The 26,347-nt window shown below is 42.7% G+C and overlaps 1 protein-coding gene across 1 annotated transcript; it reads left to right on the top strand.

Moving 5' to 3' along the window:
* Window positions 1–1,391: 1,391 nt before the first annotated feature.
* On the top strand, window positions 1,392–3,825 carry LOC115778244 (intraflagellar transport protein 140 homolog). The gene is given in 3 exon segments (XM_030726307.1): window positions 1,392–1,452; window positions 1,723–2,272; window positions 2,274–3,825. Coding segments are annotated over 3 exon segments (2,163 nt in total).
* The last annotated feature ends 22,522 nt before the right edge of the window (window positions 3,826–26,347 follow it).

Here is a 26,347-nt window from a genome sequence, read left to right as displayed (position 1 = left end):
TAATAAACTAATTGCCATGTTAACATAGAAAAGAAAACAATAATTTTGCACACAGACCTCAACTTTTCAAAGCCCGACATAATCGATCCATTATTTTAATCTTGGTATGTTTTGGGTATCTCCTATTTTGCTAAAAATAGAGCTGTTTAAAACTGAACTAAAGATAAAAAGACAAAGTAAAAGAGGTGGTTTCTATACTTTTCATGTTGAACTGAAGGCAGCCTCCTCTTCTGCTTTTCCCTGTTTCATGTATGGTCTTTGATGGAGGGCAGCCAGCAGCGAACGACCCTTTCAGCCATTCACACTCTGAGCTATCAAAGACTGTGATAGATGATGGGAAGGAATTCTCAGTGACGGATTTGGATCACAATGTGTTGTGACACATTGTACGGAGCTGCTGACATAAAAATCCCATTTCTTGACTTACACACATACAACGTGTACACACATATACATAGATACACACACTGAGGATGACAGTATCAAGTCACTGTCTCATCTTTCTCATTGACAGCATTTTTAAGTGTCTCTGCAGGCTTGAAAGAAAGAAAGAGAATCTCTATATGTTGGTGTTTTCACTATACATAAGTTGCACGAGAATTTGAGTATCTCCTATGACTATTCCCTTACCATCAGGTTATGACACCACCTTCTACTTTGGGAAACACAACTGTCAGCCTCACAAAAACTCCCTTCTTTTTTTTTTTTGAATACCATCTGAGCATGTTATATAAGGCTCTCATGGCATTCCTTCTTTTCAGCCTCTGTCTTTTTAGTCTCACCTGCAGGCATTTCTGAAGGAGCTTCCTCAAACAAAAATCAATGCTGAATGTAGGGGGAATATCCACATGAGAAGCTTTTGTGTCTTTTTCCTTTAGCAAAAGAAAGCAGAAAAAGCAAAGAAAAAGTTAAAATAAGGAGGAGGTTTGCTTCATTTACTTTATCATCTACATTGGAGTTGAGTGGAAAACCCCAAGGGTAAAATGCCTTCTTTTGGAAAGATGAATTAAGCACACAGCCACTCATCCTCCAAAATCAGCAGGTTTCAAGCTGACTTTTTCTACATATGTTTAAAATGAAAGCTTTAAAATGTTAATATTATAGGATAAAGTTGGTATTTTTTCTGTATTTTTTTAAATTAAGCAGCCACAAGTAATAACCAAAATTGACTAATCAAACTTACTTTACTTTTGTAGGGTGACATGCGTAGCCAGAGAGCAAACATGGCTCTGCAGCTCATTTACTGTAGCAGTTACACACCATAGTTAATCTATACACCATCCTATACTTGATGTGCATTATTCATGTACAACTCTGCTGATGAAAACAGTCCCCATAATATGTGCTATTTGCACTTTTCTGTAACATTACCTTAAAACTAACAATGAGTTATGTCTCCAGTTGAGACCACTGAGGGTGGGATGGAGGGCCACAAAGCAAAGTCAGACAGCAGTGGGAGGCAGATGATTATCTTCTGAAGACCACTACAAAAACATATAAAAAATTAAATAAATACATTAATACAGGCAGTGGGGTAGTTAGCGCTGTTGCTTCACAGCAAGAAGGTTCTGCGTTTGAATTCACCACCTGGCTGGGGCCTTTCTGTGTGCAGTTTGCATGTTCTCCCATGTCTGCATGGATTCTCTCCGGTTACTCTCGCTTCCTCCCATGGTCCAAAGACATGCAGTTAGTGTAGGGTGTGCCCTGCCTCCCATCCTACAGCATCTGAGATAGGCTTCACACAGGAGCATGGGCTCCTTCTACAAGACTGCTCCCCCAGACCTCCGGGCATGCAGGCCCTCCTCGCTCTGGATGTGCCCTACTATTATTATAGCTGCAAGCCAGGTGAGAAGGATCATGGGTTAACTGAGGTTTCAGCATCATCACACCAAACCCAGCCAAAGACAGGGCTGCCTTCCCAGGTGCCCCACATGGTGTCCCGGCAAGCTGTCAGAGACTTTGTAGGCTTGGAAAACTGTGAGAAGGCCACTCGGGACGCCATGGTCAACTTCAGCTTCTACCTGACTATCGGTGACATGGATGAAGCCTTTAAGTCTATCAAGCTCATCAAGAGTAAAGCGGTGTGGGAAAATATGGCACGGATGTGTGTGAAAACTCGTCGGCTGGATGTGGCACGCGTGTGCCTTGGGAATATGGGAAATGCCAGGCCAGCAAAAGCACTAAAGGAGGCGGAGGCTGAGCCTGAATCAGAAACCCAAGTTGCGATGTTGGCAGTTCAGCTCGGCATGTTGGAGGATGCAGAATATCTGCACTATGCGCTATGACCTGCTGAACAATTTCTATCAGGCTTCTGGTAAATGGCAGCAGGCTTTGGAAACAGCTGAAAGTTACGATCGCATCCATCTGCGCACCACGTACTACAACTATGCCAAATACCTGGAGTCCATGGGTGATAAGACACTGGCCCTCACTTACTATTAGAAATCAGACACACACAGGGTTGAAGTGCCCAGAATGCTCCAGGACGACACGTCATCTCTAGAGATTTATGTTAACAAAATGAAGGACAAGAGCATCTATAAGTGGTGGGCCCAGTACCTGGAGAGCCAGTCAGACTTGGATTCTGCGCTACATTTCTACGAGTGTGCTCAGGATTATCTCTCTCTTGCTCGGATCTACTGCTACAGAGGGAACATTCAGAAGGCATCTGAGATAGCCAATGATACGGGTGACAGAGCAGCTTCTTACCACCTGGCCAGGCATTATGAGGGACATGATATCAAACAAGCTGTTCATTTCTACACACGAGCTCAGGCCTACAACAATGCTATACGACTTTGTAAGAACGGCCTGGATGACCAGTTGATGAACCTGGCTCTGCTCAGCAACCCAGAGGACATGATGGAGGCTGCGTGTTACTACGAGGAGAAAGGCACCCATATGGACAGAGCTGTTGCGCTCTACCATAAGGCTGGCTATGTCTCCAAAGCCCTTGAGCTGGCCTTCGCCACCCAACAGTTTGGCGCACTTGAGATGATCGCAGAGGATCTCAATGACAGCTCTGACCCAGCCCTCCTGGCGCGCTGCTCTGACTTCTTTAGCACACATTCCAAGTATGAGAAGTCTGTGGAGTTACTGGTAGCAGCCAAGAAGTACCATCAAGCCCTGGAACTGTGCGTGAAGCAGAATCTGACAATTACAGAGGATCTGGCCGAGAGAATGACCGTAACTGATTCAAAGGATATGTCTGAAGAGGCACGCAAGGAGCTGCTGGAGAGGATTGTTGACTGCTGCATGTCTCAGAGAAATTACCATCTGGCCACTAAGAAATACACACAGGCAGGCAACAAACGCCAGGCAATGAGGGCCCTCCTCAGGTCAGGCGACACGGAGAAAATCGTTTTCTTTGCCAATGTTAGTCGTCAGAAAGAGCTTTTCGTCATGGCTGCCAACTATCTCCAAACTCTAGACTGGCGAAAAGATCCAGATATCTTAAAAAAAATCACTGGTTTCTACACGAAAGCCAGAGCACCCGAAAAGCTTGCTGGCTTCTATGAAGCTTGTGCTCAGGTGGAGATTGATGATTACCAGAACCATGAAAAGGCTCTGGATGCTTTGACTGAGGCATCAAAGTGTCTTTCAAAAGTAAAGGACACTTCGCCTGGAGAACAGGAAGAACGACTGGCTGTCCTGCAGCGTAAGATCACCTTAATCAGGAAATTCATTCACATACGAAGGTTGTACAATGAGGATGCCGGGGAGGCGGTGCGGTTGTGTGAAGCCCTGCTGATGGAGCCAGAGCTGGACCCTGCTGTCAGGATTGGAGATGTATTTGGTCTTCAGCCTCTTGGTCAAACAACATGATATCAGCAAGGACAAAGAAAATGGGAGAACTGAAATTAATGCAAGCTACCACAACAGGGATTTGCAGATATGCAATGTATACAATATATGCTGTGCCCTAAGAATATGCATGGCAAGCTGTCCATTTGCAAATGTTTTCCTCATTATTACACAATATAATCATTTCTTCAGTATAAACTGCCCCTTTTTGAATATCCAGGTAGTACTATATAATAGATATATCCCTTTGGATAGCAGAAGAAGTTATTATTACAGTGCAGTAATTATACTATGATAGTCCAAACCTTATGTGAGTTATAGGACTACAGGCAGAGTACAGGACATGCTGTTTATATTCTACGTGTACTCAGTGGCAGCATATAAACATAAATTCAGAAAATAACTGTTTTTTTTTTTTTTTAATCCACTTGAGCTTAAATGTACTTATATTCAAATGTAATGATTGTTTGAAGAGTTGCTGTTTTTCAGTCCTATGTTAAGGATAAGATTTTGGTAGAAAGGATGCCAGTCACTTCCAGGAAAATACAGAATGATATTACTAGTAAACATTTTGCTAAACCAATAACCCACATTTTTTTAAATTTATTCTTTTATTTATTCTGTCTATAACTTTGGTTACAAAATGTTTCTCCAAAGAGTTAAAAAGCTATCAATTTAAATTGGTGTGGCATAAAATCATGCCTGTTATCTTGTTTAATACCTGCTTGCAATGATTCTTCAGTGGTAAACTGTGTGAGACTTAGTGGGCTTAGGTGTGCTCCTCTATCACATACCCCACACTCATTTGAGAAGTTGTGTAAGCATTTAGAATTGACTATAGTCAGTCAAGTTCTGTCGTTACATACACAAGCCCTAACTTTCACTTTCAAGGCTAACCAAAGGACACACAACAATGGAGGGTTCAGCATTAAGCACTGTAATTCTTGTGAAGAAATTCAAGAAAAGGAGATTAGTGTCCTCTACAATAGCACATATTAATTTCTTCTCACTTTCTTACACAAATTTATTTCACTTAAACCAAGGGCAAAATATAAAACACCCCCAATCATATTGTGACACAGTATTTTGCTTAAAGAATAAAAATGATGCCCATGGATTCTTTCTGTCAGTGAAAGCAGTGCTCTACCCACATGGTCTGTAGTGTGGGTGGGGCGCTCCTGACTTCAACTGAGGTTATAGTCAGGTGCCTTCAGGTGGTATACTTCGAGGACTTCCTTAATCCCACTGACACACCTTCTGTAGCAGGGATGAGGGGGATGACTCGCCCATCACTGGGGGTGAGGTCACTGAGGTGGTTAAACAACTCCTTTGTGGCACCTGTTGTGGACAAGATTTGGCTTGAGTTCCTGAAGGCTCCTGATGCTGTAGGGTTGTCTTGGTTGACACACCTCTGCAACATTGTGTGGAAGTCTGGGGAGGTGCCACGTGATATGCATCCCAGGGTGGTGGTCCCCATCTTTAAGAAGTGAGACCGCAGGGTGTATTCCAACTATCTAGGGATCACACTCCTTAGCCTCCCCGGTAAGATCTATGCCAGGGTGCTGGAAAGGAGGGTCCATCCATTAGTTGAACCTCAGATTCAAGAGGAACAATGCGGTCGAGTCGCAGAAGGCTAGACCAAATATTCTCTCTAGGATATTTGAGTGTGCGTGGGAGTTTGCCCAACCAGTCTATATGTGTTTTGTGGACTTGGAGAAGGCATTCAACCGCGTCCCTCGGGGTATCTGTGGGAGGTGTTGCAGGAGTATGTGGTGTCTGGCACGTTGTTGTGGGACATTCAGTCTGTGTACAACCACAGTGAGAGCTTGGTCCATATTGCAGGCAATAAGTTGGACTCATTTCCTGTGGGTGTTGGACTTCGTCAGGGCTTCCCTACTGATTCTGTTCATAATTTTCATGGACAGAATTTCCAAGTGGCAGAAGGCTTCTGCCTTGGTGGCCTCAGAATCTCATCTCTGCTTTTTTCTTCATCAGTCGGTGGCCTCCAGCTCACAGTGGAACAGTTCACAGCTGAGTGTGAAGTGGCATGAGAATTAGCACCTCTAAGTCTGAGGCCATGGTCCTCAGCCAGAAAGGGGTGGAGTGTCCACTACCATGTGCCCACAGGGACGAGTTCCTGCCCCGGGTGGAGGAGTTTAAGTATCTCGGGGTCTTTTTCACAAGTGATGGGAGAAGGGAGCAGGATTGACAAACGGATTGGGGCTGCATCTGCAGTGATGAGGATGCTGCACCGGTCTGTCGTGGGGAAGAGGGAGCTGAGCGTGAAAGCGAAGCTCTCGATTTACCGGTCGATGTCAATTTACCAGTTAATCTATGTCCCTACCCTCACCTATGGTCATGAGGTTTGGGTAGTGACTGAAAGAATGAGATCGCAAATATAAGCGGCAGAAAGGAGCTTCCTCCAAAGGGTGGCTGGCCTCTCCCTTTGAGATAGGGTGAGGAGTGCAGCCATTCGGGAGGGGCTCCTCCACATCGAAAGGAGCCAGATGAGGTGGTTCGGGCATCTGACTAGGATACCTCCTGGGTGCGTCTTGGTTGAGGTGTTCCAGGCATGTCCTACCAGGAGGAGGCCCTTGGGCAGACCCAAGACATGCTGGAGAAATTATATCTCTTGGCTGTCATGGGAACACCTTGGGGCCACCCCGGATGAGCTGGAGGAGGTGGCTGGGGAGAGGGAGGTCTGGGCTTCTCTGCTTAGGCACCTGCCCAGGCGACCCAGCCCCGGATAAGTGGAAGAAAATGGATGGATGAATGGTATTAGTAAGATCCTTAGTGCCTTTACATCTTGTTGTGATCCATAGAAATGTTGCAGGAATTTCTCTGTATTAGACACACTTGCTCTATCAGTGGACTTGCATGCTTGCAGATTTATTTCCCAAGATGCTTGTGTGTGTCCTTGTGTATAGATGTCCTTATGTCTCTGTTTGGAAATAGAGGCAGAATTTACTCTTTGTGTTTACTTCGGTACAAACAAGGAGTGTGTTTGTTTTCTTATCTACAGTGTGTGTTTTTGCACACTGCTGTATGTGAATGTGTGAAGAAGGTTGTAATTAAACTCAAATCCATTACATTACAGTGGGGAGTTTTTCAAGGGGATTCATCTCTACAAAGGCACCAGAAACACCTCCTCTTTCAAGTCCTTTTAATTTGACAGATATGTTTACCCATTTCTTTTTTCTTTAGGTGGGGGATAAATTTTAGACAATACATCCCCCGTGCCACACAAATGAAAACTATAATTTAAAGTGACACACTGGGTTTTGACGAGTCATGAAAGCATTTTGTTTCCCATACAGTACATAACATAGTCACAGTTCACATGTCTAAGTGTCCAACACTTCTCATAGTTAAGATTATTATAATATATTAGTTCAGTTCAGTTCATTTCAGTTTTATTTATATAGCACCTGTTCACAACAGCAATAACCTAGAGGCACTTTCTGTAAGTTAAAGATCCTATAGCAGGGGTCATCTGTCCAAGGGCCGGAATTTTTCTCAGCAGACAGTGAGAGGGCCAGATGTTCTCGTAAAGTAAAATAAAATTAATATATATAATATAACTAATTAATATATAAAGTAATATATTATCATTTGATATATTAGTTTTTTTTTCTTTTCTGCATTTTTGGCCACAGCAGCTTTTATCAACAGTGGAGGGAGACAGGAAATGGGGTAAAAATGCAGGGGAAGACATGTGGGCAAATTGGCGACAGGCCGGGACTCGAACCAGTGCTGCCCGCACTGCAACGCGGCATATGTATGTGGTTCCCGGCTTCAACACTAAGTGTCTCTATGGGCCATAAGAAGAAGGACAAACAGCTTAGCATGCTCTCTCTCTCTCTCTCTCTCTCTCTCTCTCTCTCTCACACACACACACACACACACACACACACAGACAGAGGGAGTGAGTGTTAAATAATGTAAAATGTGATGAGATCCATGTTGGTAGTTTCGTTCACTCGTAGGTATGATTTATTCACAAAGCTCTCTCTTTCTTTTGATGTGATTTTGTGTGATGAGTTATGTGAGGTGAGAGACACACTTCGTTTCTTCACCCGAGAAGAAAAAGGGGATTTAGTGGCAGGATAACACAAGTGAAACAGAATGGTGGGGGGAGTTTTCAAGGAAAAATGCAGAAGCAGAGAGGACAAACAAAGTGCCTTTCAATTACTTTTCTCAAGACAACATGAAAGAAACTCCTCAGTTCACCTAAATGAAAATTGTTGCATAGGCCAGAACTAAACTCCAAACTTTCCCACCTACACAAATTTAAATCCACTAAATCCATTTAAACATTTTTATTATTAGCTGAAAGGTCCTGGATTGGTACATTAACAAAAAACATTAGAACTTACTAGACAGTTGTTACTCCTTTATCTCTGGTTCTCGCTTTTCATTACCTCTCTTTTGCCCACTCACTAAGTGAGAATAATAAATAACTGATTAATAAAAAGTCTAGTTTCTGTAATATTTACTGCCTGGGTACTGGGTACATTATTATGATCTAAAGTAATCCACTGTATGATGTTTCCAAGACAAAACAGAGTCAGAGATTTTGAATTGGGGATTTGTATTACTCCAGTGACTTCCTCATGTTATCATCCCAGCCTTACTTTTAAACTTGGCTTGTGAAATGGAACAGGAGAATATACAGAGGAAAAGCAGCTTTAGACTTATAAGTTTAGAATACTATTCAATATTATTGTTGCTTATTGACCATATTTGTAATGTAGATATTTATCTGTATTTGTCACTGTGTGTTAATACACCTGCACGGATTATCCGAGAAATGGACCTTTACTGGAAGCTGCCAGAAGTTCCCACTTTTCTCTCTGTCATCATCAGTTTTCATCATCATCATCATCATCATCATCTAAACTTTTTCTTGTCTTGTATTGACTGCCTTTTTGTAACAATGACACAACACCGGGAAATACTGTGTACTTACTGTATAACTAGTTGCTGAAGTAAAGAAAGAAGTAATATGCTTTACTTGTCATGATCCTGGGCTGTTTGCCCAGCCATTTGTGTTTTTTGTTCTTTGATATTTGATATAGTTTGGATTCCTGGTTAATTCCTGGTTTCTTCGTTGGTTGTGGATATTTGTGTGTCTCAGGTTGAGCGGGTGTTGTGTGCTTATTGTTTATCCTCTTCTCTTGTGTCAAGTTCATGTGTCTTAATCCTAGTCTTTGTGTTTAGTTACTTCCTGTTTTACGTTGGTGTGTCTTTGGTCCTTGTGCGATGTGTCTAGTTTTGCTTCTTGTGTTTCCCTCTCAGGTGTTTCCTATTGTCTCATTACCTGTGTGTATATATTGTCTCAGTCTCCCTTTGCTCTTTGTCGCATTGTTGTTTCCTTCATAGTGGTGTTTCTGTTTGTTCTGTATCTCGTCTTGAAGATTTCATGCTTAGGATTATTTGCCTGGTTCAGTTCCTGAAGGATTGTGTATTTTGGTTTAGGACTTGCCAATAAAACACTCTTAACATTATGACAATCTCCAGAGTCCTGCACTTGGTTCCTAACCCTGCCTGCTACACTGTCCCCCCATGACATTACTAGGATGTGCCTTCCAAGTATATTCATCTATGGTACTAAACCAAAATCATATACCTCCAATATCAAGTACCCAAAGATAAACTGGGAGCACCAACCTCGATTCCACCAATTTTTTTCTGGCCTTATGGCCTTTATCAGAGCATGAAACAAAAAGGATGTCAAGTCACATACACATTTATATCTAGCAGTTTGACATGGTAAATGGTAATTCACTTCCTATTTGCATATATATATATAAAAAACAAAGTAGTATCAGTAGTAAACATTCTGTATTTCTATATTTCATATAGACTTGTTCAGAGGAAACCTTTCAAACTAAAAATGATCATTCAGTCCAGTAGGTGCCATTGTGTTCAGTGTTGGGATCCAATACATCTCTCTCTGAGACAGCAGCTTTGATAGATTGCCTCCTGTGGCTGGAAGACTTACATGTTAAACATCCAACAAATTTCCCCTGCAACATTATGGATGTTGCACTTATATACAATATATAGAGTGTCTTAGATTACTGGGTTACATTTATTCCAATTCTGTATTTACTACCTCTGCAGTGAGTGGCAGCAGGGCCCTAGTTTCTTTATCTCTAGGCTACAAACAGAAACCTTGGCCAAGAAATCAAAGTATGAAGCAAACTGTGGTCCTGAAGAACTATACATTTATAAAACAGTAAATACTAAGTACACAAACACATCAGAAGACCTGAAAAACAAAGCTCTCAGATACAGTGTTTAATTCCATTTTTTTTTGAATAGCTATCCTTATATGTTTGATGCAGTCAGTATTGTCTGAATGCATTGTGATCTCACATAAACTCCAGGTTTTTATCATGTTTAATTCCTCTGTCTAGCCTAGTTAGACAGATAGGGCGGATAGCACTGTTTTCCAATACGATAATACTTTTAAAAATCTCTGAAAAATCGGGCACCACAGTGCTGTGAAAAAGCATTCCCCCCTTCTTGATGTCTTTATTTTTGCATATCTGTCACACTTAATGTTTCAGATCATTAAACAATTTAATATTAGACAAACATAAACCAAGTAAATACAAAATGCAGTTTTTAAATGATGAAAAAAAGTTAACCAAACCTACATTGCCCTATGTGTTAATCACATCTAATTTAAATTAACTGTGATTAGCCACATTAACCACATCTTTTGGAAAGCTGGAAAGTTCATCTTCACTAGCCACACCCAGGCTTGATTACTGCCAGACCTGTTGAATCAAGAAACCACTTCAGTAGAACCTGGCTGACAAGAACAGATGAGAAACAAAGTCACCGACATCTATCAGTCTGGAAAAGGTTACAAAGCCAGCCTACCAAAATTACTTGTCCAAGACATCACAAAAGAACCCTGAACCACATGTAAAGAACTGCAGGCCTCAGTTGCCTCAGTTAAGGTCATGATTTAACAATAAGAAAGAAACTGGGCAAGAAAGGCATCCATCGGAGAAATTGGAGTATACATACTTGCCTGTCATGGTCATGAGTTGGACAAACACACTATTTGCACTGGACTACTTGAATACTTGAAGTATTGAAGTAAACAGACCAGCAATGAATGGCTAAAAAGAAAAAGGAAAAAAAAAAAAAAGACGGAGGTTTGAGAGTGGTCTAGTAAAAGTCTGGAGTCAAAATCGATTGAGATGCTTTGCCATGACTTTAAAGAGGCCGTTCATGATCAAAAACCCTTCAGTGTGGCTGATTAAAAGAATTATGTTAAAAAGAGTGGGTCAAAATTCCTCCACAGTGATGTGACAGTGCCAGTTATCACAAAGACTTGATTGCAGTTTTTGCTGCCAAGGATGGGACAACCAGTTATTAAGTTTAGGGGCAATTACTTTTTTTCACATAGGATCAGGTACTGTAGGCTTGGATAGCTTTTTTTTTCCTCCTAAAAATTTAAATCTGTCATGGCCGGGGAGGAAATGGACGAGGAATGGCTGACACGAAGGACTCCAGAAGTCAGCGTAACATAAAAGGGATTTATTTCAACGGGGAAAAAACAAATACAAAAACCGTGGAAGGGAGACGACGGGCAGACCCAGGGAACACAGGAACACAAGAACACAGGAATACAGGAACACACGGACACACAACGTCAACGACGCAACAGAGAACAAAACAAAACTGAGGGCTTAAGTACACACTGGGTAATCAGGGCAAGAGGAAACAGCAGGGAACAACAGGTGAGGCAAATGAAACTAATTACACAGGGGAAGCAAAGCTGAACACAAAGCACAGGAAAACCAGACTGTCAAAATAAACAGGAAGTGACAAACCAAGGAACATACTGACTAAACACGGGGAACAGGCACAGACTCAGGACAGAGACGCAGACATATCACAACACTAGGAAATAAACTAACACAAAACGCTGGGCCAACGGCCCAGGACATGACAGTACCCCCCCCTCAAAGGCCGGCTCCCGACGGCCAAAACCAGAAAACAAAACCAGACAAGGGCGGGAGGCGGGGGACCAGGAGGGAGGGCCCGAAACAAAAACAAAGACAGGGAGCAAAACAGAAATCACAGGGCGTGAACAAAACAAATCAAACCCATACAGGAAGAAAACAAAAACACAGGACCAGAACAAAAGGCGACGGCACAAGGCCGGAGACAGTCCAAAACAGGGGGTCGAAACAAGGAACAGTCCAGGAGCTATGACAAAACAAAAAACAGCAGGGGAAAAAACAGTCCACAGTTCAGGGGAGTCAGTGGGAAATCCAAAAACAAAAAACACACAGTTCAGGAGGCCGCAGAGGCCAAGGGGCCACAAAGCAAAATCCCAACGAGGGAGGCCGACCGCGCTCCCAGCGGCGGCGGCGACGAGGACGAGAAGGAATCACTGGAGGCCGACCGCGCTCCCAGCGGCGGCGGCGACGACGAGGGGGAGTCACTGGAGGCCGACCGCGCTCCCAGCGGCGGCGGCGACGACGAGGGGGAGTCACTGGAGGCCGACCGCGCTCCCGGCGGCGGCGGCGACGACGAGGGGGAGTCACTGGAGGCCGACCGCGCTCCCGGCGGCGGCGGCGGCGACGACGAGGAGGAGTCACTGGAGGCCGACCGCGCTCCCAGCGGCGGCGGCGGCGACGACGAGGAGGAGTCACTGGAGGCCGACCGCGCTCCCAGCGGCGGCGGCGACGACGAGGAGGAGTCACTGGAGGCCGACCGCGCTCCCAGCGGTGGCGGCGACGAGGAGGGGTCACTGGAGGCCGACCGCGGGGCGTGCGGCGGCGGCGACGGGGAGCAGACACTGGAGGCCGACCGCGGGGCATGCGGCGGCGGAGAAGGGCGACCCCGGGCTCTGGTGGGGAACCCTCGGGAGACGTGGAGCGCTCGGACTGAGCGGCACCCCCTGGCTCGGAGTGCTCGGACTGAGCGGGACCCCCTGGCTCGGACTGAGCGGAGACCCCCATCGGCTCGGACTGAGCGGGACCCTCTGGCGCGGAGCGCTCGGACTGAGCGGGACCCTCTGGCGCGGAGCGCTCGGACTGAGCGGAGACCCCCATCGGCTCGGACTGAGCGGAGACCCCCATCGGCTCGGACTGAGCGGGACCCTCTGGCGCGGAGCGCTCGGACTGAGCGGAGACCCCCATCGGCTCGGACTGAGCGGGACCCTCTGGCGCGGAGCGCTCGGACTGAGCGGAGACCCCCATCGGCTCGGACTGAGCGGGGCCCTCTGGCGCGGAGCGCTCGGACTGAGCGGGGCCCCCCACCGGCTCGGACTGAGCGGGGCCCCCCACCGGCTCGGACTGAGCGGGGCCCTCTGGCGCGGGGCGCTCGGACTGAGCGGGGACCCCCACCGGCTCGGACTGAGCGGGGCCCATGGGCTGAACGGGGCCTACATAGTGAGGCACCGGATGCGTAGGCTGGGACCGCGGAACAGGGCACACTGCTACTTTATTGAGCAGCAGGGGCTGCTCGGGGACTAGCCGAGGTGGAGGGGACTGCGTGGAAGCAGGCCGGGAGACGACTGGCTGCGTGGAAGCAGGCCGGGAGACGACTGGCTGCGTGGAAGCAGGCCGGGAGACGACTGGCTGCGTGGAAGCAGGCCGGGAGACGACTGGCTGCGTGGAAGCAGGCCGGGAGACGACTGGCTGCGTGGAAGCAGGCCGGGAGACGACTGGCTGCGTGGAAGCAGGCCGGGAGACGACTGGCTGCGTGGAAGCAGAGAGGTGAGAGCTAGCTGACACTGGGGCCTGAGAGGGAGCTGACTGAGAGGGCACTAAAACAGCTGACACGGGGAACCGAGGGAGAGCGACTGGAGCTAGAGCTGACTGAAGGCGAGAGAGAGCGACTGGAGCTAGAGCTGACTGAAGGCGAGAGAGAGCGACTGGAGCTAGAGCTGACTGAGACCCTGGTGCTGCAGCTAACACAGAAGACCGATGCGAAGGCTTGGACCTGGCTGCCCCCACCCGCGGAACAGGTACGGGTGCAGAGGTCAGCCCGTCCGTGGCTGCCCCCACCCGCGGAACAGGTACGGGTGCAGAGGTCAGCCCGTCCGTGGCTGCCCCCACCCGCGGAACAGGTACGGGTGCAGAGGTCAGCCCGTCCGTGGCTGCCCCCACCCGCGGAACAGGTACGGGTGCAGGGGAAGCTGGAGCTAAGGGAGCTGGAGCAGGGTGAGCAGAGGGAGCTGGAGCTAACTGAGGGGTCTGGGACTGCGACTGAGGGGGAGCTGGAGCTACAGCTGACTGGGAACACTGCGACTGAGGGGGAGCTGAAGCTACAGCTGACTGGGAACACTGGGAAGAAGCTAAGGGAACTGACAGGAGTGGCTGAGAGGCTGCAGCAGTGGTCTGTGGTGCTGGCTGTAGGTGAAGGGTGGTGATTACAAAGTCTTTCACTAACCCGTGCAAGGAGTCCAACAGCCAAGGGAAACTGGCAATCAGGTCTTGAAGCCTGGTGGTGATGGCTTCCTGTTCCTCCTTACACGGGTCAGATAACAAGTCCAAACATAATCGGTCCACTCTTCGGATCAGAATTTTCCTGCTCTCCTCTGAGAGGGAGGAAGCAGCAGAGTACATGACGGGCTGAAGTTGCTCTTTCTGCTCCCGCGGCGATTCTCTCTGATGCTGCCGGGAGCTTGGTCTTCCTCCGTCAGCAGCAGGCAGTGGTGACGCGGAAGTGGTGGGAGGCCAAGGACCCCTGTGACCCAGGAATCGGAAAAATGACTCCTCTGGAGTCATTCCGGGCGCCGGCTCCAGGAAAACGTCTCTCCGCTTCCTCCGGTATCTCGTCCTCCGTGGCTGCGGTGACTGCTGAGAAAAGGAGGGACCAGCAAGCGGAGTGACAGGTGAGGGAGCGGCCGGCGCCAAAAACAGTCCGCCCACGCGGCAGACCTGCGGTTTAGGCGGGGGCGGTGAGCGGCGTCGCCGGGGACCGTTCAAAAAAGCTGGTCCCCCCAGCGCCAGGCGAGTGCCGTTGTAGCAGCCGGAGCTTGCAGGGTCTTGAGTTTGGTTGCGTCGTTCTGTCATGGCCGGGGAGGAAATGGACGAGGAATGGCTGACACGAAGGACTCCAGAAGTCAGCGTAACATAAAAGGGATTTATTTCAACGGGGAAAAAACAAATACAAAAACCGTGGAAGGGAGACGACGGGCAGACCCAGGGAACACAGGAACACAAGAACACAGGAATACAGGAACACACGGACACACAACGTCAACGACGCAACAGAGAACAAAACAAAACTGAGGGCTTAAGTACACACTGGGTAATCAGGGCAAGAGGAAACAGCAGGGAACAACAGGTGAGGCAAATGAAACTAATTACACAGGGGAAGCAAAGCTGAACACAAAGCACAGGAAAACCAGACTGTCAAAATAAACAGGAAGTGACAAACCAAGGAACATACTGACTAAACACGGGGAACAGGCACAGACTCAGGACAGAGACGCAGACATATCACAACACTAGGAAATAAACTAACACAAAACGCTGGGCCAACGGCCCAGGACATGACAAAATCATTTAAAAACTGCATTTTGTTTTTTTACTCGTTATCTTTATTTAATATTAAAATTTAAGTATGACAAATATGCAAAAACATAAGTAATCAGGAAGGGGCAAACACTTTTTCACAGCACTGTATGCACAAATATGGCTGTAATTTCTAAACAATTAATGCAATCAAGTCTGAACTTCAGTCAGATTTTGATTGTTTGATTTAAAATCCACAGTGTTGGTGTACAGAGACAAAATTACAAAAAAATTTAGAATTTTTCGAAAACTTTCAATTCAATTCAATTCAATTCAATTTTATTTATATAGCGCCAAATCACAACAAACTGTCGCCTCAAGGCGACAGTTTGTGGGCCTAACTGGAGTTGTGACTTTCCTTTGTTGATATTAATCGATCTGGCTCCTTTAGTATGAGAGGGATTACATTTCAATAATTAATCTTATTGTAGCCAAGTTACTGTCATCCCTTACAGTTTTGCTGCTGCTTCAGAGCTTTGTTAGTTTTTAAAACTTGCCTATTTTTATAAATAGTGTAATCACATTATACTGTTTAAAAAAAAACAAAACAACAACAACAACCTTGTTTACAGCCTGGTACAAACCAGTTTTTGTATCTATAGATTATTTACTCGTTCATAGGGACTTTGTGGGAGGTGAATTTATTGCCCCCTGCACCCTTAGAAACATTATTAAGACTTAAAGTTAGGGTCATGCCTTCTTTGACTGACAGGTGTAACCAGCCGCTATCTGTACTGCTTCATCTCTGCTAAATTGTGCATGTTGTTTGCAGTGTTGGTGCCTTTTGGTGCATTTTAATGCAATTTTCGAACAAATAATATACGTTAGTGTGTTAATTGTATAAACATGGTGTTAAAGAAATCTTTGCTCCTGGTTTGCTTCAGTATTTTATTTCTATGTAATCTTGGATGCACTTTGCTTGTTAGGGTTTGTTACTGTTACTTCTGGCTGTTACTTCTGGCTCTGCATCAAAACAGGCCTTCACAAACCAATGGGTAATGCAATGGTGGCCATGTCCCTCTTTTCTATACAGTCTATGGCTGTGACTATCACAATAACTCGTCACGTTTCACCAATGCCTTCACAGCCAAGACCGTGTTAGGAAATGTTAACAGAAGATTACAGAAGTTTGAGGCGTGTTGGGGAAAAATGCACACGACCTAGCCAAATTTTCCACTGCTTCTGTTTGTGCCAGAATGATACACAGCCACACACACACACTTACACAGAATAAACATTTCAATTATCTCTCTCTCTCACACATACGTATGCACATAGAGATATGTACGCAAATGCAATCTCACATCAACAGAGATACACACACTCATACATAAAGGTAAACTCAAAGAGTGCAAACTTAGCAAGGTAAACACAGGCACATCATTGAACATGCAGTTTAATATGCACCCACACACACACAGACACAGACACACACACAGACACACACACACACACACACACACACACACACACACACACACACACACACACACACACACACACACACACACACACACACTCACATACACATTCACACACACGCAGTCCCTCCATAGCCCAAATCCTCTCTGGCTTGTTTAGACAACCCACTGCTTTCCAGTAAATCCTAAATAAGCTAATCCCAGAACATCAACAAATGTAATTTTCAGCTTACTATAAAACACATGCAAATGGAAGGCAACCTCTCTATGCCCTCACTGTGACAATATGTGAGCATGTGGATATGGGTGTTTGGTAACACTGCAGGTAATGTCTGGCAGGCAGAAAGGATAAGCATAGGTGAAGAGGTGAAAGAGGCTAAGAAGATCAGCCAAGCATTTTATATAGAAAAAAGGTGTTTTTTGCTGGACTTGGGGGGGAGTAATTTCTCATGTAACCCTGATTTTGTTAGAGCTGTCTGTGTCTTAAAGTCTCTGAGATCATGTGATAATGTGTTACAAAACACTGAGTAAGGACAATGATGAACTAGGCAGACAGAGACTAAAGTGTGAATATGAAAATGACATCTTTTGAGAAGAATAAATAAGCAGGTAGTTTTTGTTTTTCTTTGTTTTTTAATGGAATTCAGTGAAAAAGGGAGTCAAGTAAAGACATTAATAAGATGTAACTGAATGTTTTCTGTGTTTGCTCACTACCTGTGCTCATAGTTATGCTATGCTGGAAAAATTTACTTTTGATCTAGTTTGGGCTTGAATCATTAGTATAAAGTCTTTGGTTGAGAATCACAGACTAAGCCACTGATCTTCTGCACCTCTTTTTTGGGGGGCGATTCATTTATTAATTTTTAATATTCATCCATTTCTTTTCAAGTTGCCTGAAGTCTTTCCAGGATATACTCATTGGAGGGCAGCACTGACTGTTTGCCAGTCATCGCATAATTATCACAATTGCATTGACAAGTAAAGGCTAATTAGTGCCTTGTTCGCCTCACTTTTAATCAGCTGGTAGAAAGAAACCAAGGTGAATGCAGAAACAAAAATCAAAGTGAGTATGCTGGCTGTATAGACTGTGATGTGGTACTAATACAAAATCTGAAGGATAAACAAACTTGAGCAGTAGCTGCTGGTATACTCAAAGAAACTTTAAAATGTGTTGAATAACCTGAGAAGTTTCCTTCACTGATGTGCTCTAGCCTACAGTAAAGCACCAGAGGAGGGCTTAGAAAAACTTTATTTTTGTATTAATTTTTCAGACTGGGCTCACCAGTGCAAACAGAAGGAAATCTCATTTCTGATGAACCCAACAGTGTTTACAAGATGTAGGAAATCTGTGCATATTTGAACCTAGGGGCACATGTATATTCTAGTGTATGAGCGTCAGTATCTGCTAGAGTTATATGTGGATGTGTGTCTAGAAACCTGTGTGTGTGCTCTGGCCCTGGTAAACATTAATCATTAGCCTCGCCATATGGTGGCCACGTTGATCACATCCCCCTGATAGTTAGGGCAGCTTATTCTGGAAAGAGGATGCACTGGTCCAGATGAGAGCAAGTACACACACACACACACACACACACACACACGATCCTAAAGCCAACAGGAAACTCAATCTGTAACACAAATCCCCCTTGCTGCCATCTTGGGTTTGAGTTTGTCTGCAGATATGTTGTTGCTGTTATCAACAGTTAGGAGGAAGAAAGAAATAAACAAGAGTTGAAGTTTCCTTTCTTCAGTGAAAACTGGGTTTGTATTTTCTATATTTTCTCTGAAGACATTTGTCCAGTGCTGACAGGATATATATATATATATATATATATATATATATATATATATATATATATATATATATATATATATATATACAGTATATAGTACCAGTCAAAAGTTTGGATATACCTTCTCATTCAGTGTTTTTATTTTTTTCCTACATTGTTAATTATTATTGAAGTAGACTATGAAGGAACATGTAATGAATAATCTAGTAAACTTAAAAGCCTTAAACAAAGCAAAATATGTCTTAGATTTGAGATTGTTCAAAGTAGGCACCTCTTGCTTTGATTACAGCTTTGCACAGTCTTGGCATTCTTTTAATCAGCTTCATGAGGCAATCACCTGAAACAGTTTTCCAACAGTCTTAAAGAAGTTCCCAGAGGTGCTGAGCACTTGTTGGCTGCTTTGCCTTCATTCTGCGGTCCAACTCATCCCAAATCATCTCAACTGGGTTTAGATCAGGTGATTGTGGAGAACAGGTCATCAGACACAACACTCCATCACCCTCTTTCTTGGTCAAATAGCCCTTACATAGCCCGGAGGTCTGTTTGGGTTCATTGACCTGTTGAAAAACAAATGATGGTCCCACTAAGAGCAAACCTGATGGGGTGCCATGTTGCTGCAGAATGCTGTGGCAGCCATGCTTGTTAAGTGTGCTTTGGATTTTGAATGAATCACCAACAGTATCATCAGAAAAGCACCCCCATATCATCACACTTTCTCCTCCATACTTCACAGTGGGAACTACACATGTAGGAACCATCCGCTCACTTTTTTCTGCATTTTACAAAGACATTTAGTTTGGAACCAAAAATCTCAAATTTGGACTCATCAGACCAAAGGACTGATTTTCACTGGTCTAATGTCCATTCCTTGTGTTCCTTGGCCCAAGCCATTCTCTTCCTCTTGCTGTTCTTCCTTAGAAGTGGCTTCTTTGCAGCAATTCAACCATAAAGTCCAGATTCATGCAGTCTTCTCTGAACAGTTGATGTTGAGATATGTGTGTTACTTGAACTCTGTGAAGCAGTTAGGTTTCTCTTATCTCTTCCTTTCCTGGGGTGGTCCAGATGAGAACCAGTTTCATCATAACGTTTGGTGGTCTTTGTGATACTTTCAAAGTTCTTGAAATTTTTCAGATTGATTGACCTTCTTGCCATAATATGGATTTAGAACATTACTCAAATAGAGCTATTCATTGTACCACTGTACTCTACCTTTTCACAACACCACTGATGGTCTCAAACACATTAAGAGGGCAAGAAATTCAAGGAATTAACTATTGAGAAGACACAATTATTAACTGAAAGCCATTCCAGGTGACTACCTCATAAAGCTGACTGAGAAAAAACTAAGATGTGTGAAGCTGTCATCTAAGCAGAAGGTGCCTACTTTGAAGAATCTAAAATATAAAACATATTCTGGATTGTTTAATACTTTTTGTGTACTAAATAATTCCATATGCATCTGTTCATAGTTTGGATCTTTTTACAATGCAGACATTTTTTTAATAATGAAAAAAAAAAAAAAAAATATATATATATATAGTAGCAGTGAAATTATACATCATGGACATAAAGAGATGGACATGTCAGCAACAAAGCCACCGCCTAAACCACTGATACAAGGCAGGATGGGTCCATGCTTTCATGTTGTTTATTCTCACTCTACCAGAACATATTTGAGACAAAACTCTCATATACTATATGTGACAAAAACACACTCAAACACGCATCAACAATCCATAACAATCTCTTGTTCAAACAACACCTCACTGAGAGTCTAACAACAAAGCCAGTGGAAATTTTGCTCTTTTTTTCAACCAGGAGCACAAGTGTCTAAAGCTTCTGTCCCTCACTTTCTGTGTGAAATGTTAATTGATGCTAAATGTTTATAGGGTTTTCTGTTATCATATAATCCACTCTTACCTTCCTCTACTTGTGGTTATTGTCTTTACTTCATACGGGTGGAAATGTTTGGTTAGTGGCTCAATTTTCATAAATTTCATGTTGTTTGCCATTGTAATATATTTGAAATGAATCAATGAAGATACAGCTGAAGTGTAGTTAAGGGAAATTAAATGTAATTGGATATTATCATGTAGGAAAGGATTATGTTCACATCGTTGAGAATCCTTTGCAGACAATGACGGCCTGAAGTCTGGTACTTTGTGATGCTTTAATATACCTTCATTGCAGTTGCTTTATGTTGCTTGTCTGTGGGACTTATGGCTAGTTTTGCCTTCAGCAAGTGAAATGCATGCTCAGTCACACTGAGATCAGGTGGTGGACACTATCATTGCATTCCATTTCACGGCCTTCAAAAACTCCCTGGAATATTTTTGCAGTATGTGTAACACTTAGTGTCATGCATGCCCATGTCGTCCTCCACCATGTCTGCAGGTGATCTAACGTACTTTGGCTCATAGGCTGTTCCTCTAATCTTATCTTTATCTGTCTGCTTTTTTTCCAAAGCAATCTGAATTTTTTTTTTACAGGCAATATCTAGTCTGACTTTTCTCATTTTCAGATTGATACCAGGTTTGCATCTTTTGTTGATCCTTTGATCAATGATATTCATATCTCCTGAACAGTGTTCTTCACTTGGCTGGATATTGTGAAAAGAGTTTTTTTTTTTTTGTTAAACTTCATCAGAAAAAGGAAAAGTATACTGAGAAAATCCAGCACTGTTTTACCTCACAGACATTTGTGTCTTTTTATGTTGCTAAGCTCATCAGTGTATTTTTTCTCAATATGTACGAAACTGTTGATTTGCCCAGTCCTAATACTCCCACTATCTCTCTGATGAATTTGTTTTGTTTTTGCAGTTTAAGGATTACCTTCATTTGCATTTAAATATTTTTGGTTCACAGCCACAGCTTCCAAATGCAAATACCGCACTTAGAATCAACTCCAGACCTTTTACCGGTCTAATTTATGAAGAATTGCACACACCTGCCCATGAAACAGCTTTTTAGTCAGTTGTATTTAATAGTCTGAAAATGGAGGACTGCGTTTAAAATGGCTGACAGTTAATGCAATATTTTTGTTCAACATGTAAAATTAAAGCTGACACTCATTTCAACCGCATACTGATCGTTTCTTTTTGAATCTGCTGTGGTTGTTGTGGATGTGCAGCATATAATTTTTATGATTGGGACCACATAATTTAGCAAATGATTGAAGAATTTTTGACAACATGATGGCATTTAAAAAGAAAATTGTTCAATACCTTGTGTTAGATGTTACTGTGATAGTTTTCAGGGCTACATTCACACAAGGCATAGTTGACTTGTGCTGTGCTGTAAGAACAGTTTGTAATACCACCACCCGCCCTGGCTGGCCTGTTTAACGATCTGGGCTAAGTATACCTCAGTTTCAGTATCAGCACATCATCGTCTCCTCCTGTTAATTACTTGGTGCAGTGATTTTTGCAAAGGAAGCTGTGGTTGAGGAAGCAGTGAACTTTCCCTTCTTGAGTGTTGTTAGTGATTGCACTGCATACCCACCTCTTCAAGCGGGCTGAGGAATGGCATGCTTAAATGCACTCAAGGACAGTACTCAGTGATCAGGAACTGGACTCTGGGGGCTCAAACTTCCTTAAACACAGCACCAATCACCTACTGTGAGTACACCGTAAGAGCGGTTTGAGATGGAACTCAACCACCTAGAAAAACATCAGCTACAGTGTATCTAAATGTGTACAAGTCTAATGACAGTGTAATATTATTTATGTATTGAAAAGAATAAATTCATGGGACCAAAAATATGTTTTATTTTAGTCTAATGACAGTGTAATATTATTTATTATTTATGTGTAATATTATTTATGTATTGAAAAGAATAAATTCATGGGACCAAAAATATGTTTTATTTTTTTCTCACCTCAACAAAGTCTTTGGTCTCAGCTACTTTTGTTATTTTGTGACTCTAAATGTGTTTTTTCATGTTTATCGTGTCATTTAAGAGCTGATTAAGTTTTAAAGTCTTGATTGACAGGAGTTTTAGCCTTTCACTTTTTTGTGGTAGTTGGGTGGCTCCAGTACAGTCATTAACAAATTCACTTTACATGCGAACGATCCCTGGTTTGAGATCAGGAGGTGACACAAACTCAGCCTCACGGGGTCACAAGTTATTATACCACTAAGGCTGGTCCCAAGCCTGGGTTACATCAGGAAGGGCATCCAGTAAAAAAAAAAAATGTGCCAAATCTCCTCCTTTTCCACTCCCTTGGCTCTGTTTGCACTGTCTGTAAATCTGTTTTCACAACAAACTTACTGACCAGTCAGTGCAGGAAAAACACAACTAAAACCAATTTAATTAGCAATGGATCAGCTCCATTAACTAAGTCATGATAAGAAGCAAGCACACACAAATGCATGCCTAAAAACTAGACTATAACTGTGTTCACACACAAAGGCAGAAATGTCATATTTTCGTCATATTTCTAAAACTGTGCATATATGTGGCCCACTTTCATATGTTTCCACTCCTGTCTTTAGCCATGAATGAATGGAAACAGTCCTTTTGTAAATGCAGATGCTGTTTTTACCGTAAGTTATTAGATATGGCAATTAAAAAAAAGAAAAAACAGCAAAGAAGTAGCATAATTTCACTGATTGCCAAATTCATGGAGTTACGAAACAAACCCAAAACTACTGTATGGAAAAAAAAAATTAAACCGTGCTATCAACTCTGCAAGGTCAGGACACTGAGGGAAGTAAAAAACAGAAATGGTCAGAGCACAAACATATTAGCAATATCCTCCAACAAAGCCAGAACAGCCAACAGCAAGAATTTCTTGCACCCATATTAGCACAGTCATAATTACATAAATAAATAAGTAAATATGAAAATAATAATAAGGGCATGCCAAATTTCAATACATAGTTAATTATTTACCAGACTGATTGTGAATGAATATAGCTGTGCTTGTAAGCAGAAAAAAAATATTTAAATGATATTAAGAAATGCAATATATGAAACTGGCTGTATTTTAATCTCCACAGCTTCTTGTCAGACTTGATTCTCTCCAATGTGATGTGTATACTGTACGCCCGACGCCCTATTCTTCCGTTATAATAATAATACCAGCTTACTTGTGGCATGGTTTTAATGCATACAATACTTTTTAAACTACCTCATCAAAACAGAAATTAATTGTCTGAATGTTTTCAGTTAAACCTACAGTATGCTCTTTCTCTTGTAGAAAGTCACTTGACAAAAATAAGCAATAATTAAATTCTAAGTAAGTTTTCTTAAAAGTTGTTTACAATTTGAATGAGTTAACTGTGTCTTTGTTTCAGCAGAATGAATTTGTTGTCTGTGTTACATATCATGTTTGAAATGTTTACAGATGTGTATTATAAAGCAAATCAGGAGTAGGTAATAGCTTAATACAGATGACCCTTAAGAAGTGCATACAGAGTGATGTATTTTGTGTTATAGCTGTCTACGTAGGAATAAACAGGAGGGGATGTATAATATATTTTACCCTCAGGCTGTATGACTCACCGGTCATTGTTGAGAGGCCCGGCAGAGAAAGTAGAATAACTCCTCAATACAGAAGGTATCATTAAACGCAAATAATAAAACTGAACTGTATGTTTTACATTACGTTTCTTATTTTTCTTTGTAGTTCTCATAAGGACTCAGGCCCAGAGCTATTTGAGGATTCTGCTTTGGTTTTTTTTTAGGTTTTTTTTTGTGATATGAACATCTAAGTAGGTGTCTGGTTTCAGTTCAGGCAAAAAAAAAAAGTGTGTGTGTGTGTACTTGTATTACATTACTTTTTTGCTGCACTATACCACACTTAATATGGTAAATCATGAAATTTCAGGGTGCAGACTTATGATTTTAGACTAATGTTATGCTTTGGGTAAGGTAGGTTTTTCTAGCAATATCCACTCTAAATTTCACATCACTGTAAGCTTTTGACTATTTCCTTATACTTCTTAAATTTCGTTCAGCTCCTGAGATAACCTTCCTCTTGCTTCTGCCCATCTTAAACTTTTTTCTTTCTTTACTGATCTGTATTTGTCTGAAATAAACAGCTGTTCAGATAAATAGTCATATCCAAAAGAGAAATCTTGACTGGCTTGTAAATGAGGCCGCACAGTATCAGAAATCTGTCTCAGTGATCAAATTCAAGTCTCAGCTCGGTTATTTTAACTCTTACTCTTTTTGTGTTCCAACTATTATTCTCAAAGTAGACAGAGGATTTGTCTGATATTGATTTATTCTCCTTATTTCTCCTAAGGAAGGTGTGTGTGTGTGTGTGTGTGTGTGTGTGTGTGTGTGTGTGTGTGTGTGTGTGTGTGTGTGTGTGTGTGTGAGTGTGAGAGAGAGAGAGAGAGAGAGAGAGAGAGAGAGAGAGAGAGAGAGAGAGAGAGAGAGAGAGAGAGAGAGAAACACTTCATGTCTATGGTGATGGTAAGTGTCAAAGAAACTGTACTGTACTGGTACTATAATTATTAATGCTCTGAATAGATGACTGAGTGTTTGATTTCACAAATGTGCCTCTCATCTGAGAAATGTGTACCTGTGGTAGTAAGCACTGATACACCTGGAAGATCTGTGTTTGTGTGTACACCTAAAAGTGGTCAGTATTTGTGGTGTATGTCTTACTGTTTCATGCATCTTTATCTAAATTGATGTGTACGTGTGTGTGACCTGGCTTATGCCCAAGCCTAGTTAAACAGAAATATCTACAAGAGCATCCACAGCAAAACGGTAAGGGTTTCAATTCCCAAGTCATTTTCCAAAAGCGTGGTGTGATTGAGTCAGTCTGCCCATTGAATTCAGTATTTAATTTCCTCAGGGTCCCAAGAGCCATGTCTCTGTTTCCAATTTCTTCTCCTCATGAGATAAGAAGGGAGACTAAGTGAAGGGTTTTCTTTTTCTGTTCACCTCCTTTTCAGTTCATCGTTTCTTTTTCTTACCTGTGTAATGCTTAAAGCTCAGGGTTGCATAGGAGGGGACAGGTTAATAAGAGTTCTTGGAGTAGAAACACTTTTCATTATCATCATTTCTCCTTACCTTTTACTCTTTTACAGCATTTATCAGCTTTAATCCTTGTCTCCCCCCCACCCCCTGTTTTTTTTTGGTCACCTGCGATCTCTCACCTCATGCCATTTATTTTCCCATTTCTGGTAATTTGTATTTAAATTTTTGTTAACAGAAAAAAAAAGAAAAACAAACACTTTAGTCTACCTAGAATTTGTTTCTGTTCTCTCTCTCTGAAAGTCACCAAATTATTATTTGCATATTAAGTAGAAAGCCCAAATAAATCACATTCCTCACCTTAAGAATTAAAATAACAAAAATTTGCTTGAGTAGTTCCAGCATGCAAATTTGGAAATCAAAATGTATATGTATGTATGGATGAATGTGAAATATAAATAATTTTACTGTCTCATGGTTGAAAAGCTTGGGGGGAATATTGGCCTCTACTTTCAAAGAAAAAACCTGACCTCAGTCTTTGTACTTAAAGAATTCAAACAATTTAATCATATTTTACAGGAAGAACAACTGCATGCAAGTAAAAGTAAACTTTTTTGTTTTTACTGGAGAAGATGTCCTCTGTGTGCCGCTGCTCAGTGGTATCAACCAAAAGCCGGATGACTGCTAATGACCCAAAGATCAAAACTCAAATGGCTATTTGGTCACCAGCAGATGTACTTGAAATGAATCAGAAACACCATCCAAACTGGTTCAAACTTCACGGGATGAAGCTTAAAGTCATTATAAATACAAACACAGGTAATTAGTATTCAGTTGT

This window comes from Archocentrus centrarchus, chromosome 1 (genome assembly GCF_007364275.1).
Source record: "Archocentrus centrarchus isolate MPI-CPG fArcCen1 chromosome 1, fArcCen1, whole genome shotgun sequence".
In the NCBI taxonomy this organism is placed as follows: domain Eukaryota; kingdom Metazoa; phylum Chordata; class Actinopteri; order Cichliformes; family Cichlidae; genus Archocentrus; species Archocentrus centrarchus.
The sequence above is the reverse complement of the archived record's forward strand: the minus strand, read 5'-3'. Positions and strand labels throughout refer to the sequence as shown.